We start from the raw sequence: 20,463 nt of genomic DNA, 5'->3' as shown, positions 1-20,463 counted from the left end.
AATCAGTGAATACAGCATCTAGCTGGTAATTTAGGACCAACCAGAAAAGAAAAGGTTCAAAACAAATATATAACAAAAACCAGTATGTAAGTGCACCTGTAACTGAAAATAAAGTGCACTAAAGGAGGATGTGAAGTTTAAAACAAAAACCAAGGGGGGGATACCGAGCAGAGCACCCCGCTTAAGGCCCACTGGGAAGTGAACGCAGGTACCTGCCCAGTGGCCGCAGCGTGGGTGTCTCTGCTTGGATACAGGAGCGCACCAGCACCCGGAATAAGGCCTGGCAGGTAAGGGATACCTCCCCAGCCAAATGCCGCTTCCTGGATTTATAAATAGCCAGTTTGGCTAATGCCAGGAGCAGGTTGATGAGGAGGTCCCTGGCCCTAGTGATGAAGCCGAAGTATCCCTTGTTCACATATACATGTTTTTTTATTGGTAATGTATATGCAAATACACAATCTCAAATTTGCACCCCCCCACCCCTACTCCCTGGTTTTAAGATCACTCATCTCAGGCTGCGTCCATAGAGGGGGGGAGCGAGGCTCGCCTGCGCGATTATATTGCACGTGCAGGCGAGCCAGCAGGTGCGATCGGTAGGCAAGGGGAGGCGGGGCAGTGACGTCGCTGAGCCAATAGACCGCGACGCACTGACGTCAAGGCGCCGTGACGTTGACGCTGCTTCACGCGGATTGGATGTTTTCAGCTTGGCTGTCGGTTGAAAAATCCAACTCCTCAGCACGCCTGCGGACGCTCGCGTGAGCCCCTCTAAAGACATCCTCATTGAGGATGCCGGGGATCAGCGCAGAGCGTTCGCACGGCTCAGCGCAGAGCGTTCGCACGGCTCAGCGCAGAGCGTTCGCACGGCTCAGCGCAGAGCGTTCGCACGGCTCAGCGCAGAGCGTTCGCACGGCTCAGGGCCGCTTGTCCTTCTATGGACGCAGCCTCACTTTAAATAGCAGGGCTTGCACCTGTGAATGACTAGTCTGCTGACACATTTCTCCCTCCATTAGAAAGGTGAAGAGAGCGTTTGCAGGTAGTGTTAGGACCAGTAAGAAAGGGATACCTGGCGTGGCTACACACTTATAATGCTTTGGCCAAAGAATTTGACTGAATGACCCTTATGAGAAGACAGATTAAGTATTGAACTTAATTTGTCATATTGGATGTAGCATTGTTTTGTCTTGATATAGGTATACACCGTAGTCACAATCCCAGTAGCACTCATTTTGACACATATATGGTGGGGTGGGTTTGGGTGTTGAGCTGCTTGCAGAGGTTGTGCGTGTTTGGATTATTTCAAAGTTTTAAAATATGGAATGACTGTTCTTGAGCTTTCCTGTTTTCTTTTACAAAGAGTGCTTTTTTGGCAAAGCTCTTGCTTTTAATTCTTGTGCTCGTAAAACAGAAAGCAGAGGTAAAACCATAAGAGGCAATCAAAAGAGAACAGAAGAGGAAGCAGAATCAAGAACAAAGGCGATGTGTTTCATTATGAAAAAAGGGACTATTTTAAAACATTAATTTGCCCAGACCTAGTGATCCAGATGAATTCAAGTATTGCACTGAATTGCCTCTCTGAGAAATGTCTCACCATAACATTACATTCGCACATAAGTTTCACCCTTAGGGTACATTAGAAAATCTGCTGCCTGGAAAATGTGATCGAGTTCAAAAGCCTTAAAAATGATACGTCTTCCAGCTGTCAGGCACCATACTGTCATTAACCCTCCCTGCAAAGCCCCAATGACCCTTCTTAGGTTAGACAGACAGTCTAAAGATAATACACACACACACACTATATGCTACCTGTAGTGATGTGTGCAAGTATCATAAAATATAAAAGTTCTATGCATCACTCAACACAAACGGTCAGTGAAGGATGCAGCAATCTGTTGATTGTTTTTTTTCTACAAAATAGTTTTATTAGTGTCCAAAATGTCAACGACGACGACATCTGTCAACAGGATTAAGAGAGAATATATATATATATATATATATATATATATATATATATATATATATATATATATATACATACATACATATATATATATATATATATATATATATACATACATATATATACATATATACATACATATATATACACACACACACACACACACACACACACACACACACACACACACACACACACACACACACACACACACACACACACACAGTGGATTAAATGTTACACTTTTAATTACATCTGGAGTTCTTATACAACCTGATACTGAAGTAACCTGCAATTAATTGCAGAGCTAATCTGGCACGGTATAGGTTAAATCGCAGGATGAACAATTAATCTGTTAATGCGGCAATCTCCTCCCTAGAAAACTAGGCGTTTAACGAATATAATGTTAGTATCCTGCCTTCTGCTTTAAAAATAAAAAACCCTGCAATGCGAGTTAGGGAGCTCCTTTTTAACCGCACACTTAATATTGGAAGCGCTTATATCCCCTGAACAAAGCCCTAGCTTGATCAAAACTTAAGTGGGGGCCCCTACTTCCATTTCCACCATCCGGGCATCAGCCACATCATGTGATCGCTATGACGCAGGAGTCTGTCAGCACTCTGACGTCACTGGGACCTTCGGCACCGTAGACGTTAATTGACATATGCAGTTGCTTGGGTGAGCAGACTACATCTTCCCTACATTAAAAATGCCACCAAAATTGCTCAAATTTCTACGGGCATATTATTTTGCAACCTCCCTGACGACTTATAAACACAATGGTTACTTTCACGTCAAGCCCTCCTAAACTAGTTTTTTAGTTCAGATTTGGCATTACTTAAACTTTGTCATCCTGATCGAACACACACACACACACACACACTATTGTGGACATATTTTGATGTATACAGGCAGTCCTCTGTTATCAGACAATGCGTTACTCAAAATGGCGTTGGATAGCGAAACACATTTTCCCATAGGAACACTGTTAAAATGAAAGGTTCCGTTCCTGAGGCATTTTTAACACTAAAATACACCAAATATTTTACGCAGGCAATAAGATATGCAGCACACACAAATTATATAGTGTATATACTGTAATTTAACAATAAATAATATATATAATATAATCTTACGACGCTTTGCAACGTTGTGTATGTGTGTGTATATACACACACATATACACAACGTTGCAAAGCGTCGTAAGAGCGTTGGATAAGCCATTTTGGCGTTGTAAAAATAAACATAGGTATGCATTGCATAGCGTTGGATAAGCCATTCGTTGTAAAACAAGGACTGTCTGTACAATGGTTTTTGGTGAGAAAAACTTCTGTTTAGATCACGTTTGAACAGGATCTGCCCTAGTGAACAAGTAAAAATCCCAAGACAGATCTACTACTTCATCTGGACCCTGGCGTAGCACACCTAATGACATGGTAGCCACATCATAGGGCACCCATTGAAACGTCGGGTTCTCCGGTGCTGATCTGCTTCACGAAACCCACAGATGCTGTTGAAGGACCAACCGAATAAAATATGCATATCAGCGGACTAGTGACGTACTAAAATAGAAGCAATGTCTACAAAAAGTATCAATGCTTTCAGAACCATAATCACTGGCATTAAAATGAGACATTATCCGTATCATTTGTAGTCACGTGGATTATGAGCAAAGCACACAGGAGCAGACAGGCTGTACACGGTCCTAAGAGCTTGAGGCTGCATGATCTAGTACTTGGTCTTCATGCAGCAAACTCACCGACGACTGACAACTCCTCAAACAGCAGTGAGCTGCTTGGAAGGGGCTGGAATGGAGCCTAATCTAACAAATGTGTTAGATCAGGGGTGCTCAACTCTAGTCCTCAAGCTCCCTCCCCTCCCAACAGGTAAGGTTTTTAGGATATCCCAGCTTCAGCCCAGGTGGCTGTCGAAGACTGCGTCTCTGAGCCACCTGTACTGAAGCAGGGATATCCTGAAAATCTGACCTGTTGAGGGGTGGGTTTGAGTACTGGAGCCGAGCACTACTGTGTTGGATAAATCCCTTAAAGCCATGAACTGAGAAGGCGCACTCACTATACTACCAATATGCACTTCTGACAGCATCAAAGCTTCGTCTAATTAAAGAGTTCAGCTTCAAAACAGGATAATTACAAGAATACTGCTTTCTTCACCCCTCAAAAATCACTGTAGCTCTAGCTGATAAAATGTGAAGCCGCTTCAGAGGAACAGACTATACAAAGATATACACAAAAGGGCAGAGTTTGTGGCATTAACATTAGGAGTAGCTGTGGAGAGAAGTGATCCACGATGATACTATACACTGGAGTGTCTTCATTTTAATGGGATGGCGTTTCCACCCACACAACTTGCAGATAAACCTGACTCACAATAAAATCCCTCAGCCCAAATCAGTCGTCATTTCAGAGCTAGTGTAGATATAAAATCCGAAACATTTAATGTTTAGGAACATTTACGCAAAGTAAAAACTGGACGTGTCTATTCTCCAAATAGAATGCTTCATATTTTGGAAATAGTGAATACTTATTACATTATATTATAAACTGGATGTTATACATGTTTACCATCAGGTATAATGGATGAATATTTCAAAATAACATGATATACACAAAACCTAGTGTTAAAAACGCTAAACATGCCTTGAGTTTAGGTGAACAGCAATCAATGCTATGCATGATCTACAGATTACGTAAAACTATTTTCTCACTCTCCCAGAGTTTAACTAAAGCGTAATTATATAATAATAAATAATAATGGGCTGGTCATCCTAACCAATTTAGAACTAGCCATGTACAGTAAACCACAACACCAAAACGGTCCGAGGGTGTCCACTGTGTGTGGACCTTCATCTGCACCATGGAAGTGCAGTGTTTTGTGATCCAGTGTCAGCTAGAAAAACCTATTACACGTTATTGCCAGGTTGACAAAACACCACTGAAGTGCAAAAGCAGAGTCCTCTGAGGCTCAAACAGGAAACTGTAAAATAGGGGGTGCAGCGTGTTGGCTACTAGGTGTAACATATTAAAAAAGGAGCTACCTACATACGTCACTTAATAAACCCCAATAAACGTTTCTATTTGATGTTTCCTGGTGCGAACATTTTTACATACATATTATATACACACAAACACACATATCAAACCGTGCAGCTTAGATCAACAATTATACAAATTTTTTAAGTGTTTTGACAAAGGGCACTGGGCACTGGGAGCAGACCTAAACATTAAGACGTTATGATGATCCCCTCCAAAAGGATCAAGACATTCAGCACTCATTTAGCTGCATACATGCTATTATGTACTGCAGTTACTGTTGCCTTGTATAGAGAGAGGCTGGGCACACATCAGCAACGAGGTTGACGTGTGCATAGGATTACAAGTGGGGCACAGCAAAGGGATGGAGCAGTAGGGACACTATGCTGGTAACTCATTAATAGTGTAATAGGTTAGCGTCCAGTGCAGGAGATTAGAAGCAAGGCTTGAGGGTTACATAGAGAGCCACGCTATACTGCTTATATGACATTGTATGTTACCGACAGTGTAATAGATGTAATTAGTCCTGTGCAATGGATTAGAAGGGCAGGAAGGGTCACGGAGGATTAGAGTGGAAATAGTTACGTGTAGAACTAGTTTTGAAAATGCGATGCCACTACTTTTACAACTTTATCATTCGACCTCATCGTTTATAAAAAAATAAATGAAAAAAAAAAAGGCATTTTAAAAACGGTCTCCAACTTCATGCTTGTATATTGGAATATATATATAATATATATATATTCCAAAAAGCTCAAAGGTTGACCCAATGGTTTAACCGGTTTAGTTTCTAAAACATCAAACAGTAGCAACTTTTTATAGCACCGACTGCTTGTGTGCGACTCATTAACAGTGCAATAAATAAATAAATAAATAAATAAAAAAGGATTGGAAAGCTCCCAACATTTTTATGTATTAATGAAACGTCGAAACAGTGCAAGACACATAGGTGCAGAGCATTGGGGGGTGCAGAGCATTGGGGGGTGCAGAGCATTGGGGGGTGCAGAGCTTGCGGGTCCCTGACAGACATCTACCTCTGCACATCTGATCAGAGACATTACACATGAGCCAGGGTCAGAAACTCATCAATAATGCGCAGGAGTGGGAGGCACAGCGCTGCTTACATGAGTGTAACTCAATAGTGAAGGGGGAGGGGGTGTGCAGAGGATACAACAGATAGATAGTATTATTGCACTTTGAGCAGGCAGTGTAATTAACCCATTCAGAGCCAGAGTGGATTAACTCCCTGGGCCCGCTTTCTAGGTGCATGCAGCACTAGCACAGGGGTAGAAGTTATACATTGCTAAAGGTCAGGGTGTTATTATTTCCGTGCACTCACATGCTGCCCTCGGATTGCCCTTCCCGGGGGCTTCTTGAAGAAGGAGGTCCTGGCGGTGAAGTAAAACTCCTCGGAGTCCTCCTCCAGGCTGCTGTATCCGCTGCTCATGCTGCTGCTCCACGTCATCTGCCCCTCACACCCCCGTCCTGCCCCGAGGAAATCCCCGCTCACCCACCCGGCCGGCCGGGCAACTCCCTGCAATGCAATCCTCACATGGCAGCCCGCGGGCTGCTGGGACGCGTGCCCGCCCGGGAGGCAGCGGTGTCTGCCGGTGCCGGTGCCCGGCGGCTGTGTCCAGGAGGCAGCGAGGAACGGGTGCCTGTGTGCAGCTGCTGTGCCGCCCGGGTCTGCGGAGAGGTGTGGGTGTGTGTGAAGCCGCCCGTGCTTCTCGCGGGGTGAGTGACCGGGTCTGCCCCGTGTGATGAGGACTTATTTCCTGCTGCTGCTGAGAGTTACAGGCTCCAGCTCCTCCCCCTGCCAGTCACAGCCCGGCCCCCTGCACTGCGGGCCAGGTACACACACAGTGCTAACTGCTAACTCTGTTACATACAGAGCTGCCTCAATACTGCAACCCATACACACAGTGCTAGTGTTACACACCCTGTGCTACTACACAATCACACGCTGGTAGTGCTGCATAAAGAGCTGTCTCAGACTGCTACTGTTACACACCCCTCACACTACTGCACAAACCAACTTATACACACCAACTTATACACACTGCTAGTGATACACACCCCTCACACTACTACACAAGCTGCAACCCATACAGTGCTAGTGTTACACACTCCTGAAACGACTACTGTCTCGTGCAGCTGTGTACAACGTCCTGCCCCAGCTACACAAACTGCAACCCATACTGCTAGTGTTGCATATTGCTCGCACTACTACACAAGATCCAGCCCTTCACTGTTGGATACAGAGTGGTCTCACATTATTGCGCGCAACACACACACACAACTTCCAGACACTGATAAACATACTGCAATCCATGTGGCAAGATTCAATCGCCCATAAAGTAAATGTTTAGCTCATTTTCTAATCTTATCAGGTACTTGAGCTTCCTATTTATCTGTCTTCCTAATGATGGCAACACAATTAGATTACACAAAATATCAACAGAAAAAAACTGTGTATTAAAACTTTGCCTGTGTATACAAGCACTTACTACAAGTCTTATAATGAAAGCGACAAGATTTAAAAAAAAAAAAAAAATACCCCAAAGCATTTGGTTACTATGGAGGCTTTAAGTTTACAAATATTTACAGATTCTCACAGTTGTCTGATTTTATAGGTTTTAAGAATGTATATTTAATATCCTAAACATGCCACTACCATTACTTCACTTTGGTCCTAAGAGGTACTGCCCCTTTAAGTGCTTTTCTTATGAACAACCTTACTAAGGCCTTGTCCAGGGTGGCGCTGAACGGGCGCGCACGCTCACGATAGACACGTTGCGACAATGCACGTGGCCCGCGCGGGTGGGTGCGTCAGCTCGGCGCTCAGCTGCTTGTTGAGCAAGCAAAATTGATTTTGCTGATCGCAAGCGGTTTGCCCTATGAGGGCGAACCAGCTCCGTGACGTCGTGGCCGCGGCCCCAGACGCGCGCACCTAGCCGGCCAGGAATTGCCCGGCCGAGCAGGGCGCAGTGCTGGAGCGCCAGCTTCCACCCTGGATGAGGCCTTAGGCCTCGTCCATGGTTATTGCTGGCGTGCTGAGGGAAAGCGGGTGCTTTCCCTGGCCTTAGACAGCGCGCCGTCCGTGGGCTTGTCGGGGGCGTGTCGGCAGGCGGGCCAGTGATGTCACGGAGCTGGTTCGCCCTCATTGGGCGAACCGCTCACGTGACCGGCCCTGCGCTCCGGCAAGCGGGAAAATGTAACATTTTCCTAAGACCTACGGTTCCGCGCACTTGCAGTAGCGTAGGCGAGCCCCTACTAAAGCCGCTCTCATTGCGGCTGTAGGGGCTCAGTGCCGAGCGCCCGCAAGCACTATCCATGGACGCGGCCTAAGTCATTAGGGCAGACCTTTGTCTCCCTGCCTCAAGGGCAGATCCCTGCCATCCCCAGTGATATAGTCCTTCCCTGCCCCCTCTGCTGCAAAGTTCAAATAGTCATATTCTTGGAGGAATGTGGATTGGTTTAAAGCAGGGGTAGCCAACTCCAGTCCTTAAGAGCCACCAACAGGTTAGGTTTTCAGGATATCCCTGCTTCAGCACAAGTGGCGCAATCTTTAACACCTGGTCTAAAAAGGTATAACCTCTTAAATGTGCCTCTTAGGACAAAAATAAGGAGTTCAATTTGTTTAACAAAACTTAAGACACCTAGAAGTATAATATTTCTAAATCCTTTTTTTAAAGTACATTTGTAAAACATAAGCTGAGGCATAAGGGGGCTGGGTGATTTTCTCTAGCTACTCCCTTCTGTGTGATATCACTGCCTGTTAAACCGGTGTTCCATAGGCAATGGCTCGGTATGTGGCATTTCTTTCGAAAAGAGGCAAAGTAAGCTATAGTATAGAGTAAATCAGTGCCTTTTTTTTTTTTTTTTTTTTGTAAGGAAATATTGTATTGTATTGTATGTCTTTATTTATATAGCGCCAAAAGTGTACTCAGCGCTTCACAAAGAATACAGTACAGGGAATTATAATAATACAATAAGTGCAGCGAAAATCAGACAATAGGAAAGGAAATCCCTGCCCCGAAGAGCTTACAATCTAAGTGATATTCTGAGGAACCCCCAACCCATTGGAAATACTTCTGTATTTGATACAATTTTCAAATGACCAGAAATTTGCAGGGAACCCTTTAGGGATGCCCGGGGAACCCGAGGATTCCTAGGAACCCTGGTTGAAAAACACTGGAGTAAATACTTGATTGACGAGCACTACCCCATTCAGGAGCACAGATGAAAAGAAACCTCTGCTTTATATGCAAAGCAATGAACACAGCCAAACAATTGCTTTAAATAGGATTACATTTAAGAAAGACAAATACATGGTTAGGTTGCTTTCAAAATGTTGTTCTGTTTGAAACAAACCAGGATTGCACATTTAAAAGACCAACTGGAGTTCTTCATATATCTAATATTGTTGTGTTAAAGGGGCAGTTCCTCCCTTCCTCCCTGGATGAAAAGGAACTAGGGACAGTCAGCAGATGGAGGAAAAGGAAACATCAATTTGTAAGAGGATGCAAATAAGTAAAACTGCTAGTTTAAGGTGATTACATCTGTGGATTACATTAAATTGTTTACGGGGGGGGGTTACCTACTATGTCCAACTGCCCCGTTGAGGCTGCCACATTTCCAAAATGCTTAACTGGAACTTTTCATCAGGACAATAATCATCTGATCACTGGTAACCCCTTTACCTACCACACAGGCCCACAATGTATTGCAGGTCTCTGTGGCATTAAAGGCCTTTACAAATAGTAATGACACAGTGAGAGGCACGGTTACAGCCAGGACAGTTAGTTGCTGCAGATGACCCAGGGAGTCTGGCCGATTTCAGGCCATTTTGGGTAATGCTGATACCTGCAACCTAAACCCCCTTAAAAACCCTAATATTCCTAACCTTAACCCTTACTTTAATTCCTAAACCCTAAAAGTTAATCCCCAATCTTCATCCCTAACCCTAAAAAAACTAAGCCGTAAAAGCCCTGCGGCAAAACATCTGAGATGAATTGTCCCATTCCTTACACACAGAAAGGCACACACTGCCAGTGACACACCGTCACACTTACAAACGCACACAAGCAGTGACAGACGGACACAATATTTTGGACTTGAATAGTTTGACAGTTTAGCATTTTTCAGGCTTGTGCTAGCAACACAACACTTCAAAAGACAAATATCCAGCTTATCTGTGGATGCAATGACCTCACTGCTAGCACCATGAAGAAACAGGATTAACCTGCTACTGTACAATAGTGTGTGCGTCTGTAAAACTGGCCTTGCTCTGATACACATCTAGAACTGTGTTTCCAAAACAAGCTGCATTACACAATAATGGGTGTGCAGTGGAGAAATAACATACACAAGCCTATTTTCATATGTTTCTTCTTAACAAGGAAAACGGGTTTAAAAATACAACATCCCTAATTAATGATATGATAACTATTTTGTGTGTTGCTTATCAAGCACTGTTGCCCAGTATCACCATTTCACCAGACTGGTCAGCACAAGGCAAAGGGTGTGTAATGATATACTGTGCTGGGCGTGTAATGATATACTGTGCTAGCTGTTTTGGGTCTGAGGACGAACTAGATTCGTTGTAAGTAGTGGCACCTTTTGAAATTGGCAGGCCCACTTGTCTCAGATACACCTTGTAAACAACCAAACAGTGTAATTGGCTTCATTATCCTTAAAGCAAACGTTTCACTTTCCTTTTCTGAATTTGTTTGATTTTGTTTCAACCCTGGAGACCGAATGCATATCACCCAAATGGTTCTTCAACTCCTGGTCCCCCCGGTCAAAGGATCAAGATGGAGGGAGAGGGGACTTTGAAGGTGTCACGGAAAAAGGTATGTCATGCACCGCACTAAGGCAGAGATTAGGGGGTGGCCAACTCCAGGCCTCAAGGGCCACCAACAGGTCAGGTTTTCAGGCTATCCTTCCATCAGCAGTCATTGCCTGAGCCACCTGTGCTGAAGCAGGGATATTCTTAAAACCTGACCTATTGGTTGCCCTTGAGGACTGGAGTTGGCCACTCCTGGCCTAGATTAAAATGTATGAAGTATCGCCATATTCACTAAGAATAATTAATATAGGAATGAAAAGGCATCAAGTGTGCAGTAACAAATGTTACCATTACAATAAGTGTTAAACATTGCTTGTGATGCGGGTTGGGGGGGGGGCATTGGGAGATATCACAATATGATTTAATACAAAAGCCTAAGGCAGCAAATTATTTAACCCCTTTGATGCCCCAGGCCACCAATGTAAAGGTAAATCACTACCCAAACACCCTACCCCTCCACCAGCTACCCCTCTTGTATACCAAAGAGAAGAGTAAGACATAACTTGCCTTACAAACTCCTATGGCAAACAAGGTGGTTAACCTCTACCTACCTCCCCCTCTCTCTCCCAGAGGGGGCTAACCATTCATTCCAGGGGCACCAACAGGTCCTCCAGGTTGAGTTTTTAGCTCCCCCCCCCCCATCCGGGGAGGGGTTAACCGCTTGTTAGCTACCATGGAACGAAAAACACACACACATATATCAACTGATACTGTCTCAATGACTCTGTGCAGCATCATACAGAAATCCGCCTGCACACATCTCATGCCACGCCCTGCTGCATTACCCAACTCATGATTGGAATTCAACAGCTAAGCCCTGAGTTATTTGTTAAGTTTCTGGCATTAATTAACCCTTTAACGGCACAATTGTTGCTTTTAACGCTACAGATTCAGATGAGTTCCTGTCCCTGGTACCAGGGCAAGCTGGGTGACCGCTGCCGCCCATCGCCGGAGGATTTTCACTGCTGGGGGTCCAATCTTTGAGCATGGACCACCTCCGCACGAGCACGGCAGACAGGGGCTCCGGAGCCGCGGCTTTTTACTCTCAGCCGCGGCTCCGGAGACCGTAAGTCTTTCTACATCTGGACATAACAATGATGTTTTGGATGAACCTAAGCTACTTTTATTTATTTTTAGTCAGGCATTGTTCGTGTGGAACTGTAGAGACTGTGGCGTGTGAGCCGGTTTCACAGACGGTCGGAGAACGCATCTTTCGTTTCATAGACTGTCAGCTCTATATCAGAAAGCAGCCTAGACATACACAGCTGTCTCAATGTCAGGGACCCAGCCTTCAGAAATGTTTGTTATGACATATTCTTGAGGGAGAGGTGCAAAACAGATGCTGAAGGGGAATGTTTTAACAAAAGTATAGAACAGAAGAGTGAGGCAGATGAAGAGCAGGGCGTTCTCAATCTATGGTACAAGTAACACTGGTGATACTCAAGACGCTGTAAAATGGTACTTCCATATGTCTGTGACAGCTGATGTCGGAGGGAGGGGGTGAAAAAAAACACGTTAAGATGGATGTTTCTATAATAAAATTACTTTAGGTTACATTTCAACAATTAGCTAAGAGTGGCTCAACGAGTAAATTCACTGACTGACTTTGAAGCGCTGCCTTGTGACCTTGGACAGGTCAGTATCTCCCTGTGCCTCACACACAGGGCCGGATTAAGGAGCGAGCTGGTCAGGCACTTGCCTGGGGCACCAACATAAAAGGGGCGCCGGAGGGCGCTGCCGCTCCTACACTTCCCACGCACACAGGACTCCCCGCTTGGCCGCCACAGAAAGGCCACCTCAAACTCCTGCAGTGTGGCAAATAAAAAAAAAAATTGTCCCGGTTGTCAGAGTCCAAGTCGAGCACACTGCAGAGTGGGCGCACAACCGGCGTCGGAGCAAGTACCCTGCGGGAAAGACCCAGCAGCGAGGGCATTCAAAGACAGTGGAAGGCAAGTAGTCCTGGCAGAGGAGCCCCCTTTCTGGTGCATGGGCAGACTAAGAATTTGGCGCCCCTGTAAAAATAAACATTTTACAGGAGTGCCACATTTTCAGTCCACCCAGGGCACAATTAGGTCTCGGCCCGGCACTGCTCACACACCAAACATACATTGTAAGTGTGCTGGGCAGGGACAGTGCCTGTAAATGCTATGCACAGTGCTGTGTATCATTGATCTATTGTCATTGTGAAATGCTTTGTGTCGCATTGGGAGAAACGCACTCTGTGAAATGGTTACTAATATGTCTAAAATAATATCTCTTCCTTGTATAGTGCTGACACTGTGATACGTTTTTGCGAGCACAATGAGTCCCTGCCCTGTAGAAGTTAGAGATAAAGTGACTTGCCCCACGTCTCAAGGAGAGCAGGTTCAACTTCACAGGCAGTAACATTGCAGAGTTATTTCTTCACCCCATCTAAGATAATGGGGAAGAGGTAGGTATAAGTATAAATACATGTATGGATATAGACACTTTGATAAACCTGAAAATAGTTGGTGGTACAGGACTAATAGGTTCTTGGGGTGGTCCAGGACAAAATATATGTTTGGTAACCACCAACTAGAATGAAATAGAGGGGACAGAGTGAGAGAGGAAACTACAGCCCCTTATTCATCATGTAAAGCAGTCTTCCCCTTTCACAGGAATATTTCAGCCATATTCAGATGCAATATAACTGAACAAAGAGTGACCGTGGTTTCAAAGCAGTGAAACCGTGAATGGGGTAGCACAGGGAAGACTATGGGTGACAGAGGTTAGGGATTTGTAAATTATACACTTCAGTAAAAGAATCAAATCAAATCAGCATTATTGGCATGACGAGAGAACATTTCAGTATTGCCAAAGCGTTCAAACAAAATAGTTATTCAACTGGCTTTAATGGACTCTTGCTGGCGAGTGTCTTTTTTTTGTTTTACTAAGATTATCTACAATAGAAAGGGGGAAGTGTTTTAAGGCTGGGCCGTTCTGCTGCACATAGAAACTGTCCCATGGGGTCATGTTGAACATTGGTTCAAAGCTTTACTGGGACATTTTTTTTCCTCTGGCCTTTTTAATATCTAATCTGGCTCAATTTGAAGCAAACCCCAGAAATCTATCATTGCACAAGCTTACATTGAGTCATTTGTATTTAGAGACACTGGTTTATCCCTGGCAATGTTTCCAGTCCGTCCCATCATTTGTGATGTAGTTATCGAACTGGAGTAGTCTTGCTTCACTTATCATAGAATATTAACGCACGGGTAAGCTCAGCAGGAGTGTGTGGTACACAAAAATGGTGATTGAAATGAACTAGTGGGTGTAATAATGATCCACACAATGAGACTGAAGAACATGTAATTTATTATGTGTACTTAGATTGTAAGCTCTCCAGGGCATCGATTTCCTTCTCCTATTGTCTATACTTATTGTATGCAAATTTCATGTACTGTCTCTTTCTAAAGTGCTGAGTACATTGTGGGAACTGTAAAATAAAATATATACGTGTACAGTGAGTCTATGGGAGTGATATATTAATGCAAAGAAAAGTTTCCTGTGAGACACTGCACCACACTATAGTTGAAGCTGTGTCAAGCGCAAGAAGTGTGTTAAATGTGTTTTTTACATTTAGAGAGGTATTCTAAACTGTCCGATGCGACCCTTCATGGATAAACCTCCATTGACTTGAATGGGGGGGGGGTGGAGTTGGGTTTGGACACTTCAGTATGATTGGCCGCTTTAGACAATATGGAATGACTCCCTTAATGTAAATCGCTATCCAGAAATGTAGGATTGTATACATCATATTCTAACATGTGCATAACTCCTCTTTTACTCATCCTCTTGACGGTCCCAAATTCCAAGTTGACATACACAATATATAAAGACAGCAGCAAAGTCCCGTGATGCATGAATGCAAATAGAAACAAAAGATATAAAAATGACACTGACAATTTGAATCCCAAATTGTCTTACAGATATCTTCTTCTTCTTCTCCGTTTGCACTGTATATTTTCTCTTCATGCTCCCACTTATAGAATACTTTGGAGTTGCAATATAGTGAAAGTTCACCATGTGTCGGCATCTCCACCATTTTATTGTCTGTTGAATCATTTATAAAGCCTGATGTATTTCCAAAAGCCTAACTCCAAATAGCACATCATCAAAAATGACTAAGTGGATATATACATATGGTTTTAATCGGGGCTGACTGGGGATCATACCAAGCATTTTTTTTGCTGATTATGTTACACCAGAAAAAACATGTGGAATAAAGTTGGGGGTTAATTTTAAAACTCCATTCATATACATTTGGATTCAACTTTTAGATTCTTCTCTCACTGTCATTACAGTTGTGATGCAAATTTGAAGACATTCTCACAACATTATTTGCAGTGTGCTTTTTATATTGCATGTATGCATTATTTGCACACTTTGCTCAGGAATGCAACATTTGGTGTCATCTGAATGTTGCAGAAATTCCACTATATAATAATGGGCCATGTGGCCCAAGCCTGAAGGAGCGGCTTAGTAAAGGCACTGACTCTGCAAACAAGGTCGCCTGGTGTCAGCTCCTTGTGACCTTGTCGAGTCACTTTATCGACCTGTCCTTCAGGCATCAACAACATAGATTGTAAGCTCATCCGGGCAGGGAGTCTGTAAACATCCTATGTGCTACATACTGTGCACTATACTGTAATTGTGGCGCGCTCTGAGTCCCATTGGGAGAAAAGCGCTATATGAAATATATTATTATGTGTCATGATTCTATTTCTAGAGTCGTGAAAATGTCATCAAATGTGCATTGCTAAATTTGTCATGGTCAAATATTGTCACATTTTGTCTGGTTCGTGGACTGCACTGTTGGGTACAGCATTCAATTGTGAATTCCTCATCACTAAAAGGCTAAACCTGAAACCGCCATGACTAAAGGGGCTGAAAGGTCTGCAAAAAACACGTCCGTTACATACCTACAGATTGGGTTAATCACCTGTTTTATTCAGTTTAGCCGGCCCACAATCAAAAGCAATGTGATAATTATTGACAGGAGATGTACAGCTGCTTCCACATAGACAACACATTGTTTTGAAGTGACTTCAACGGAGAGGTCTTTCAATCTTAGGAGAGATATCTGCTTTTTGAAAGGTCAGCATGGAAAAATTGCATAAATGGTGACATATTTTGAAAGTAATTCTGCATGTATTACTTTGCTACGCTCCAAGTTGAAATTCAAGGCGAGATGGCAGGATAGTCATGTGTCACACTTTTCAACAATGCTATTCGCATTCCATTCAAAACTACAAAACCGCTCTAAAATATGTGAGCCATACAAGTTTTATTTGACATTATTTGTGAACTACTGCATTGTTTTCAGAAGAATATAACATTAACACAATAATACTGGATTTAATGAGATTGTAGCGAAATAAAATCTAACTCCATCCAACCTCTTACAGTTTCCTTCTTCCTGCTATTTCGAACACTTACTATGAAGCAATACCACACTATCAAGTTCTCTGGGATGTTATTACTGTGGAAAAACTGCTCGTTTTAAAAACAGATCCAATTCATCATTCACTAATCCTGTTGAGAAATTGCAGTATCTTTCCTCCGGTGCTGTAATAGAATAATCCTGGGAGGTTGACAACACAACATACTTCTCAGGCAAGTCTACTCCTCCACATCAACTCTGATAATCATATTGGGTGAGTCAAACTGAATAATACATGACACATTTTCGTTCCTCTTTCTGCTTGACATATGGAAGTGATGCAATGAACAAAAACATCTCATCTTGTCCATCACCATTTTCATGTTGTATAGTATAAATTAACCTATATAGCAGGCTTTACTTTCAAAGGTAACAGCACTACGGCTGGATGTGGCATTTCCAGTCGTCCACTGCACATACTATAGGGTAGTTTGAGCCGCATTGGTGTTGGTGGGAGCTCATATAAAAACGTATCCTGGAGCTCGTATAAAAACGTGTCCTGGAGCTCGTATAAAAACGTGTCCTGGAGATCGTATAAAAACGTATCCTGGAGCTCGTATAAAAACGTATCCTGGAGCTCGTATAAAAACGTATCCTGGAGCTCGTATAAAAACGTATCCTGGAGCTCGTATAAAAACGTATCCTGGAGCTCGTATAAAAACGTATCCTGGAGCTCGTATAAAAACGTGTCCTGGAGCTCGTATAAAAACGTGTCCTGGAGCTCGTATAAAAACGTATCCTGGAGCTCGTATAAAAACGTATCCTGGAGCTCGTATAAAAACGTATCCTGGAGCGCGTATAAAAACGTATCCTGGAGCTCGTATAAAAACGTATCCTGGAGCGCGTATAAAAACGTATCCTGGAGCGCGTATAAAAACGTATCCTGGAGCTCGTATAAAAACGTGTGATGTCATGGAGCTGGTTCGCCCTCATTGATAACTAAACTTTTTGGGTGGAGGAGGGGTATGTTAGTGAACTGGCAATTAAAATATAACTTCTTGAATCATCCTGCACATTTTACCAAAATATCTGATCCAAAGTAATTATATGGTGCTAAACCGTAGGGCACCACAACTCCTATTCCCCTGAATTAAAATACCCTACGGCTAGGCACTTTTATAGTAAGGATGGGCAGGTTCGCTGGTCTGAAATCCAAATGTCAAACATTGACATTTGTTGGGAATTTTGAGACAAACTTTCGAATAAGAGTAAACTTTTAGCCGCCAAAAAAAAAAAAAGCTCACCTGATTTTATTTTTCATGAACCATAAAACCTGTGAACTTTGGAAAAAGTTCAAAGTTTATACAAGTTTGCCCAAATGTATAAAAAATAACTGCTTATTTTGAGGGTTTTCACCCCCAAAATTCTTTGTACATAAGTGATGTATCAAGTTCAACCAAAAGCAAATCATGTATTTTTTTTTTAGAACCAAAACACCAGTAAATGTGCTCACCCTTAGGTTGCGCTTATAGTGACGGTGAGAGCGACGCAACATCGTGGCAAAACAAATGCATTTGCCTGACCGTCGCCGGCACTATAAGCATAGCCTTATTGTTTGGACCTAATTGGTCCTAATTGTCAGAGCGACCAGCTCTAAAGCAAGGTTACAGTCGTAAGATAACGAAAATCCCTGTATTAGAACTGCGCATTTCCTATTACTGTTGTTTGTCAAAGTCCTGGCGCAAAACGGGAGGATATGGGAGGACCGAAGACGACTACATTTTCACATTTTCCCCTGATTCTCAGGGGAGTGTATAAGCCGGCAATGCTCAGGTCACAGCAGCAGCGAACACGCCATTAGCTTGATCTTGATCATAAAGTGAAATCATCACACAAGCAGATCTGGAACAAAAGCTTACGTCACCTCGATGTTTACATGGGCTCCATAATCACAGAATGAAAGGAAGGAAACCTGCGGAACATCTGAGGGCTGTGATTGTTCTTGTGATTGTTCTTTAGAACACATGGCTTCCAGCTTGTGAGTCCATGGTCACAGTAAATTGCCCCGCCATCTACTTCACTTTCTAATCTAGATCGTTTACCTCCCTTTAAATCTGCAATCCCTACCAGACGCCTTTTGAGTTTAACTTTTTTTTTTTGTGTTGAAAATCATGACTTTCTTAAACCCTAGCATCAGCCGTTACCATGGTGACGTCGCTTATTTCCCGAGCCGTGACTTTTCATAACTAAAAACAGCGCCGGAAAGGGCAAGAAGAGATCTTAAATTAAAACAAAAATGGCAAAGAGAAGCCACGTTCAGCACGGACCAATGCTTTAAAGGTGTAATCTGAGAGAAAAGAACTGGTGTTGCCCTGTAACTAATATTGTTTTCTACAGACTTTTTTTGTTGCAAAAAAAGGTTTTGTATAAATTGCAAATACCTCGCTCTGCCCTTTCTTTTCATTTATAGTGGCATTTCAATGGTGTATGGATGCTACCATGGATTTAAAGTGGCAACACGGTTTGCATTTTTCTTTCAATAGATGCAGCCGGGGCAATGCAATTATCAAAGCTGTCGATTAATCCATTCTCCCTGCTTCCCAGGGGCATACAATATGGCTGTTGCAAAAGAAGTGATAGCAACCCAAAGAAGCTTAATACATTCAAATTTATAAAAAAGAGCATAAAGAGTGGGGGGAATAAATACAAATGCAGTAAGTATTATGTAATACCACACAACTGATTAACACATAGGATTTTCAATGTATTGCTGCTTTAAATCATACAACGGAGTGTTTGTAGAACAGAAAATCCTAATTTGTTTGGCGGTGTCCGACTGCCAGCGGACTCCCAGCATTGGCGGTCATGTGATCCCTTCAGCAGCGTTTGCCCACCAATGATGGAAACAGAAGTGGGGGGGGGGGGCTCTACTTACATCTTGATCAGGCCGACCACTCAAACCAATTTTCCCCAGAAAAGCTTCTGTACCTTTAGGTATGTCTATGGGGCATTTTGGGGCGGGGGGGAATAAAAATTTTTTGTTGCTTTACAATTTTTTTTAAATAAATTCTGTAGTATTTTTTTTTACTCCTAATGCAATTTTTAATGATTTTTTTAAAATGTACTTTTCATCCTTTTTGGATGGTATAGCAACCATATAGAAAGTCACATCCAATTCCTCTTTTTATAACACACACACACACACACCTTTTAGAGCTCTGCACTTTGGCAACAAAAGTATCACAAACAGATCTGTTGCTGTGTTACAATCAGCAGACTATCTTATTACTGCAGCATTTCACAGACAGAGTCAGAAGCCTGTGTCTTTCCTGTGCAGAAGAGCAGGGGCTCCTCAAACACTGGGTAGCAGGGGGTGGAAGCAGCCAGTGTCCTGGCATGACTGTGGACCCAACACAATTGTGGATTTGTGACATTAGACATTTTAGCCCTTGACAACATTAAATGCAGGAGACACCCTTAGCTCCAGCGGCCACCGGAAAGCCACGACATTAGGAGATGACGTTGCAGCTTTCTATTGGTGACCCGGTGGCCATGTTTCTTGTTTTTTTTGCCACAACTTGTCAATATTGTCAAGTTAAATATACAGGCAACCAGGGAGGAGAGAGAGTGCTAGAAGTGGACTCCTGACTCTACTACTGTAAGCAGTGCCGGATCTCCCATTAGGCCGGGCGGCAAAGGTAAGGTAAGCATAAAGCAGAAATAGTTTAGGCTTGATGCATTAAGACGACACGTTTTTGCTATTTCAGACAAAGTGAATATAGTAAGCCAGAGGGAGTAATAATAAATCTCTTTGTACTCTAGCCTCCCTGATACTTTCATAAATCAAAGACGGTCAATTCCTCTAAAATACAATATTCTCATCTATTTATTTCAGAACTAATTTAATTTTTGTTCTGAATATATTAGTCCAGTGGCCACTGTAATTTGGGTCTTGTTGCTTCCCTGAACATAATATATAATTTTATAATGATGTGAAAATAGTACAGTACACCCTTTCTCACAAAAAAAAACGTAAAAAAAGGTCCTTAGTGAATCAGTGTACTTTCTACCTCCCGCCACAGCGTTCCTTCTCCCTATAGAAAATGTTAGACTTGCTCTGTGCGGTTCTGCCCCTGCAGACACCTCTACTCTCAAAGGAGCAGTAGACAACTTTAAGTATTCAGTCATACTTGGATTATAC

The 20,463-nt window shown here is 43.0% G+C and overlaps 1 protein-coding gene across 3 annotated transcripts in view; it reads right to left on the bottom strand.

Moving 5' to 3' along the window:
- Window positions 1-20,463, bottom strand: part of RASSF3 (Ras association domain family member 3) — a 175,802-nt gene that overhangs the window by 47,961 nt on the left and 107,378 nt on the right. Inside the window, exon 1 of one of the 3 annotated variants that reach the window (XM_075600343.1) lies at window positions 6,347-6,805. The exons of the other annotated variants lie outside the window; for them this stretch is intronic. Coding sequence (XP_075456458.1) covers window positions 6,347-6,472 — 126 coding nt within the window. The 5' untranslated portion in view covers window positions 6,473-6,805. Of the gene's footprint in view, window positions 1-6,346; window positions 6,806-20,463 lie in introns of those variants that run through there. 3 annotated transcript variants of the gene reach the window in all.

The sequence above is a fragment of the Ascaphus truei genome, chromosome 5 (assembly GCF_040206685.1).
Source record: "Ascaphus truei isolate aAscTru1 chromosome 5, aAscTru1.hap1, whole genome shotgun sequence".
NCBI classification, from domain to species: domain Eukaryota; kingdom Metazoa; phylum Chordata; class Amphibia; order Anura; family Ascaphidae; genus Ascaphus; species Ascaphus truei.
Note: the sequence above shows the minus strand (reverse complement) of the source record. Positions and strands in the feature narration are given on the sequence as shown.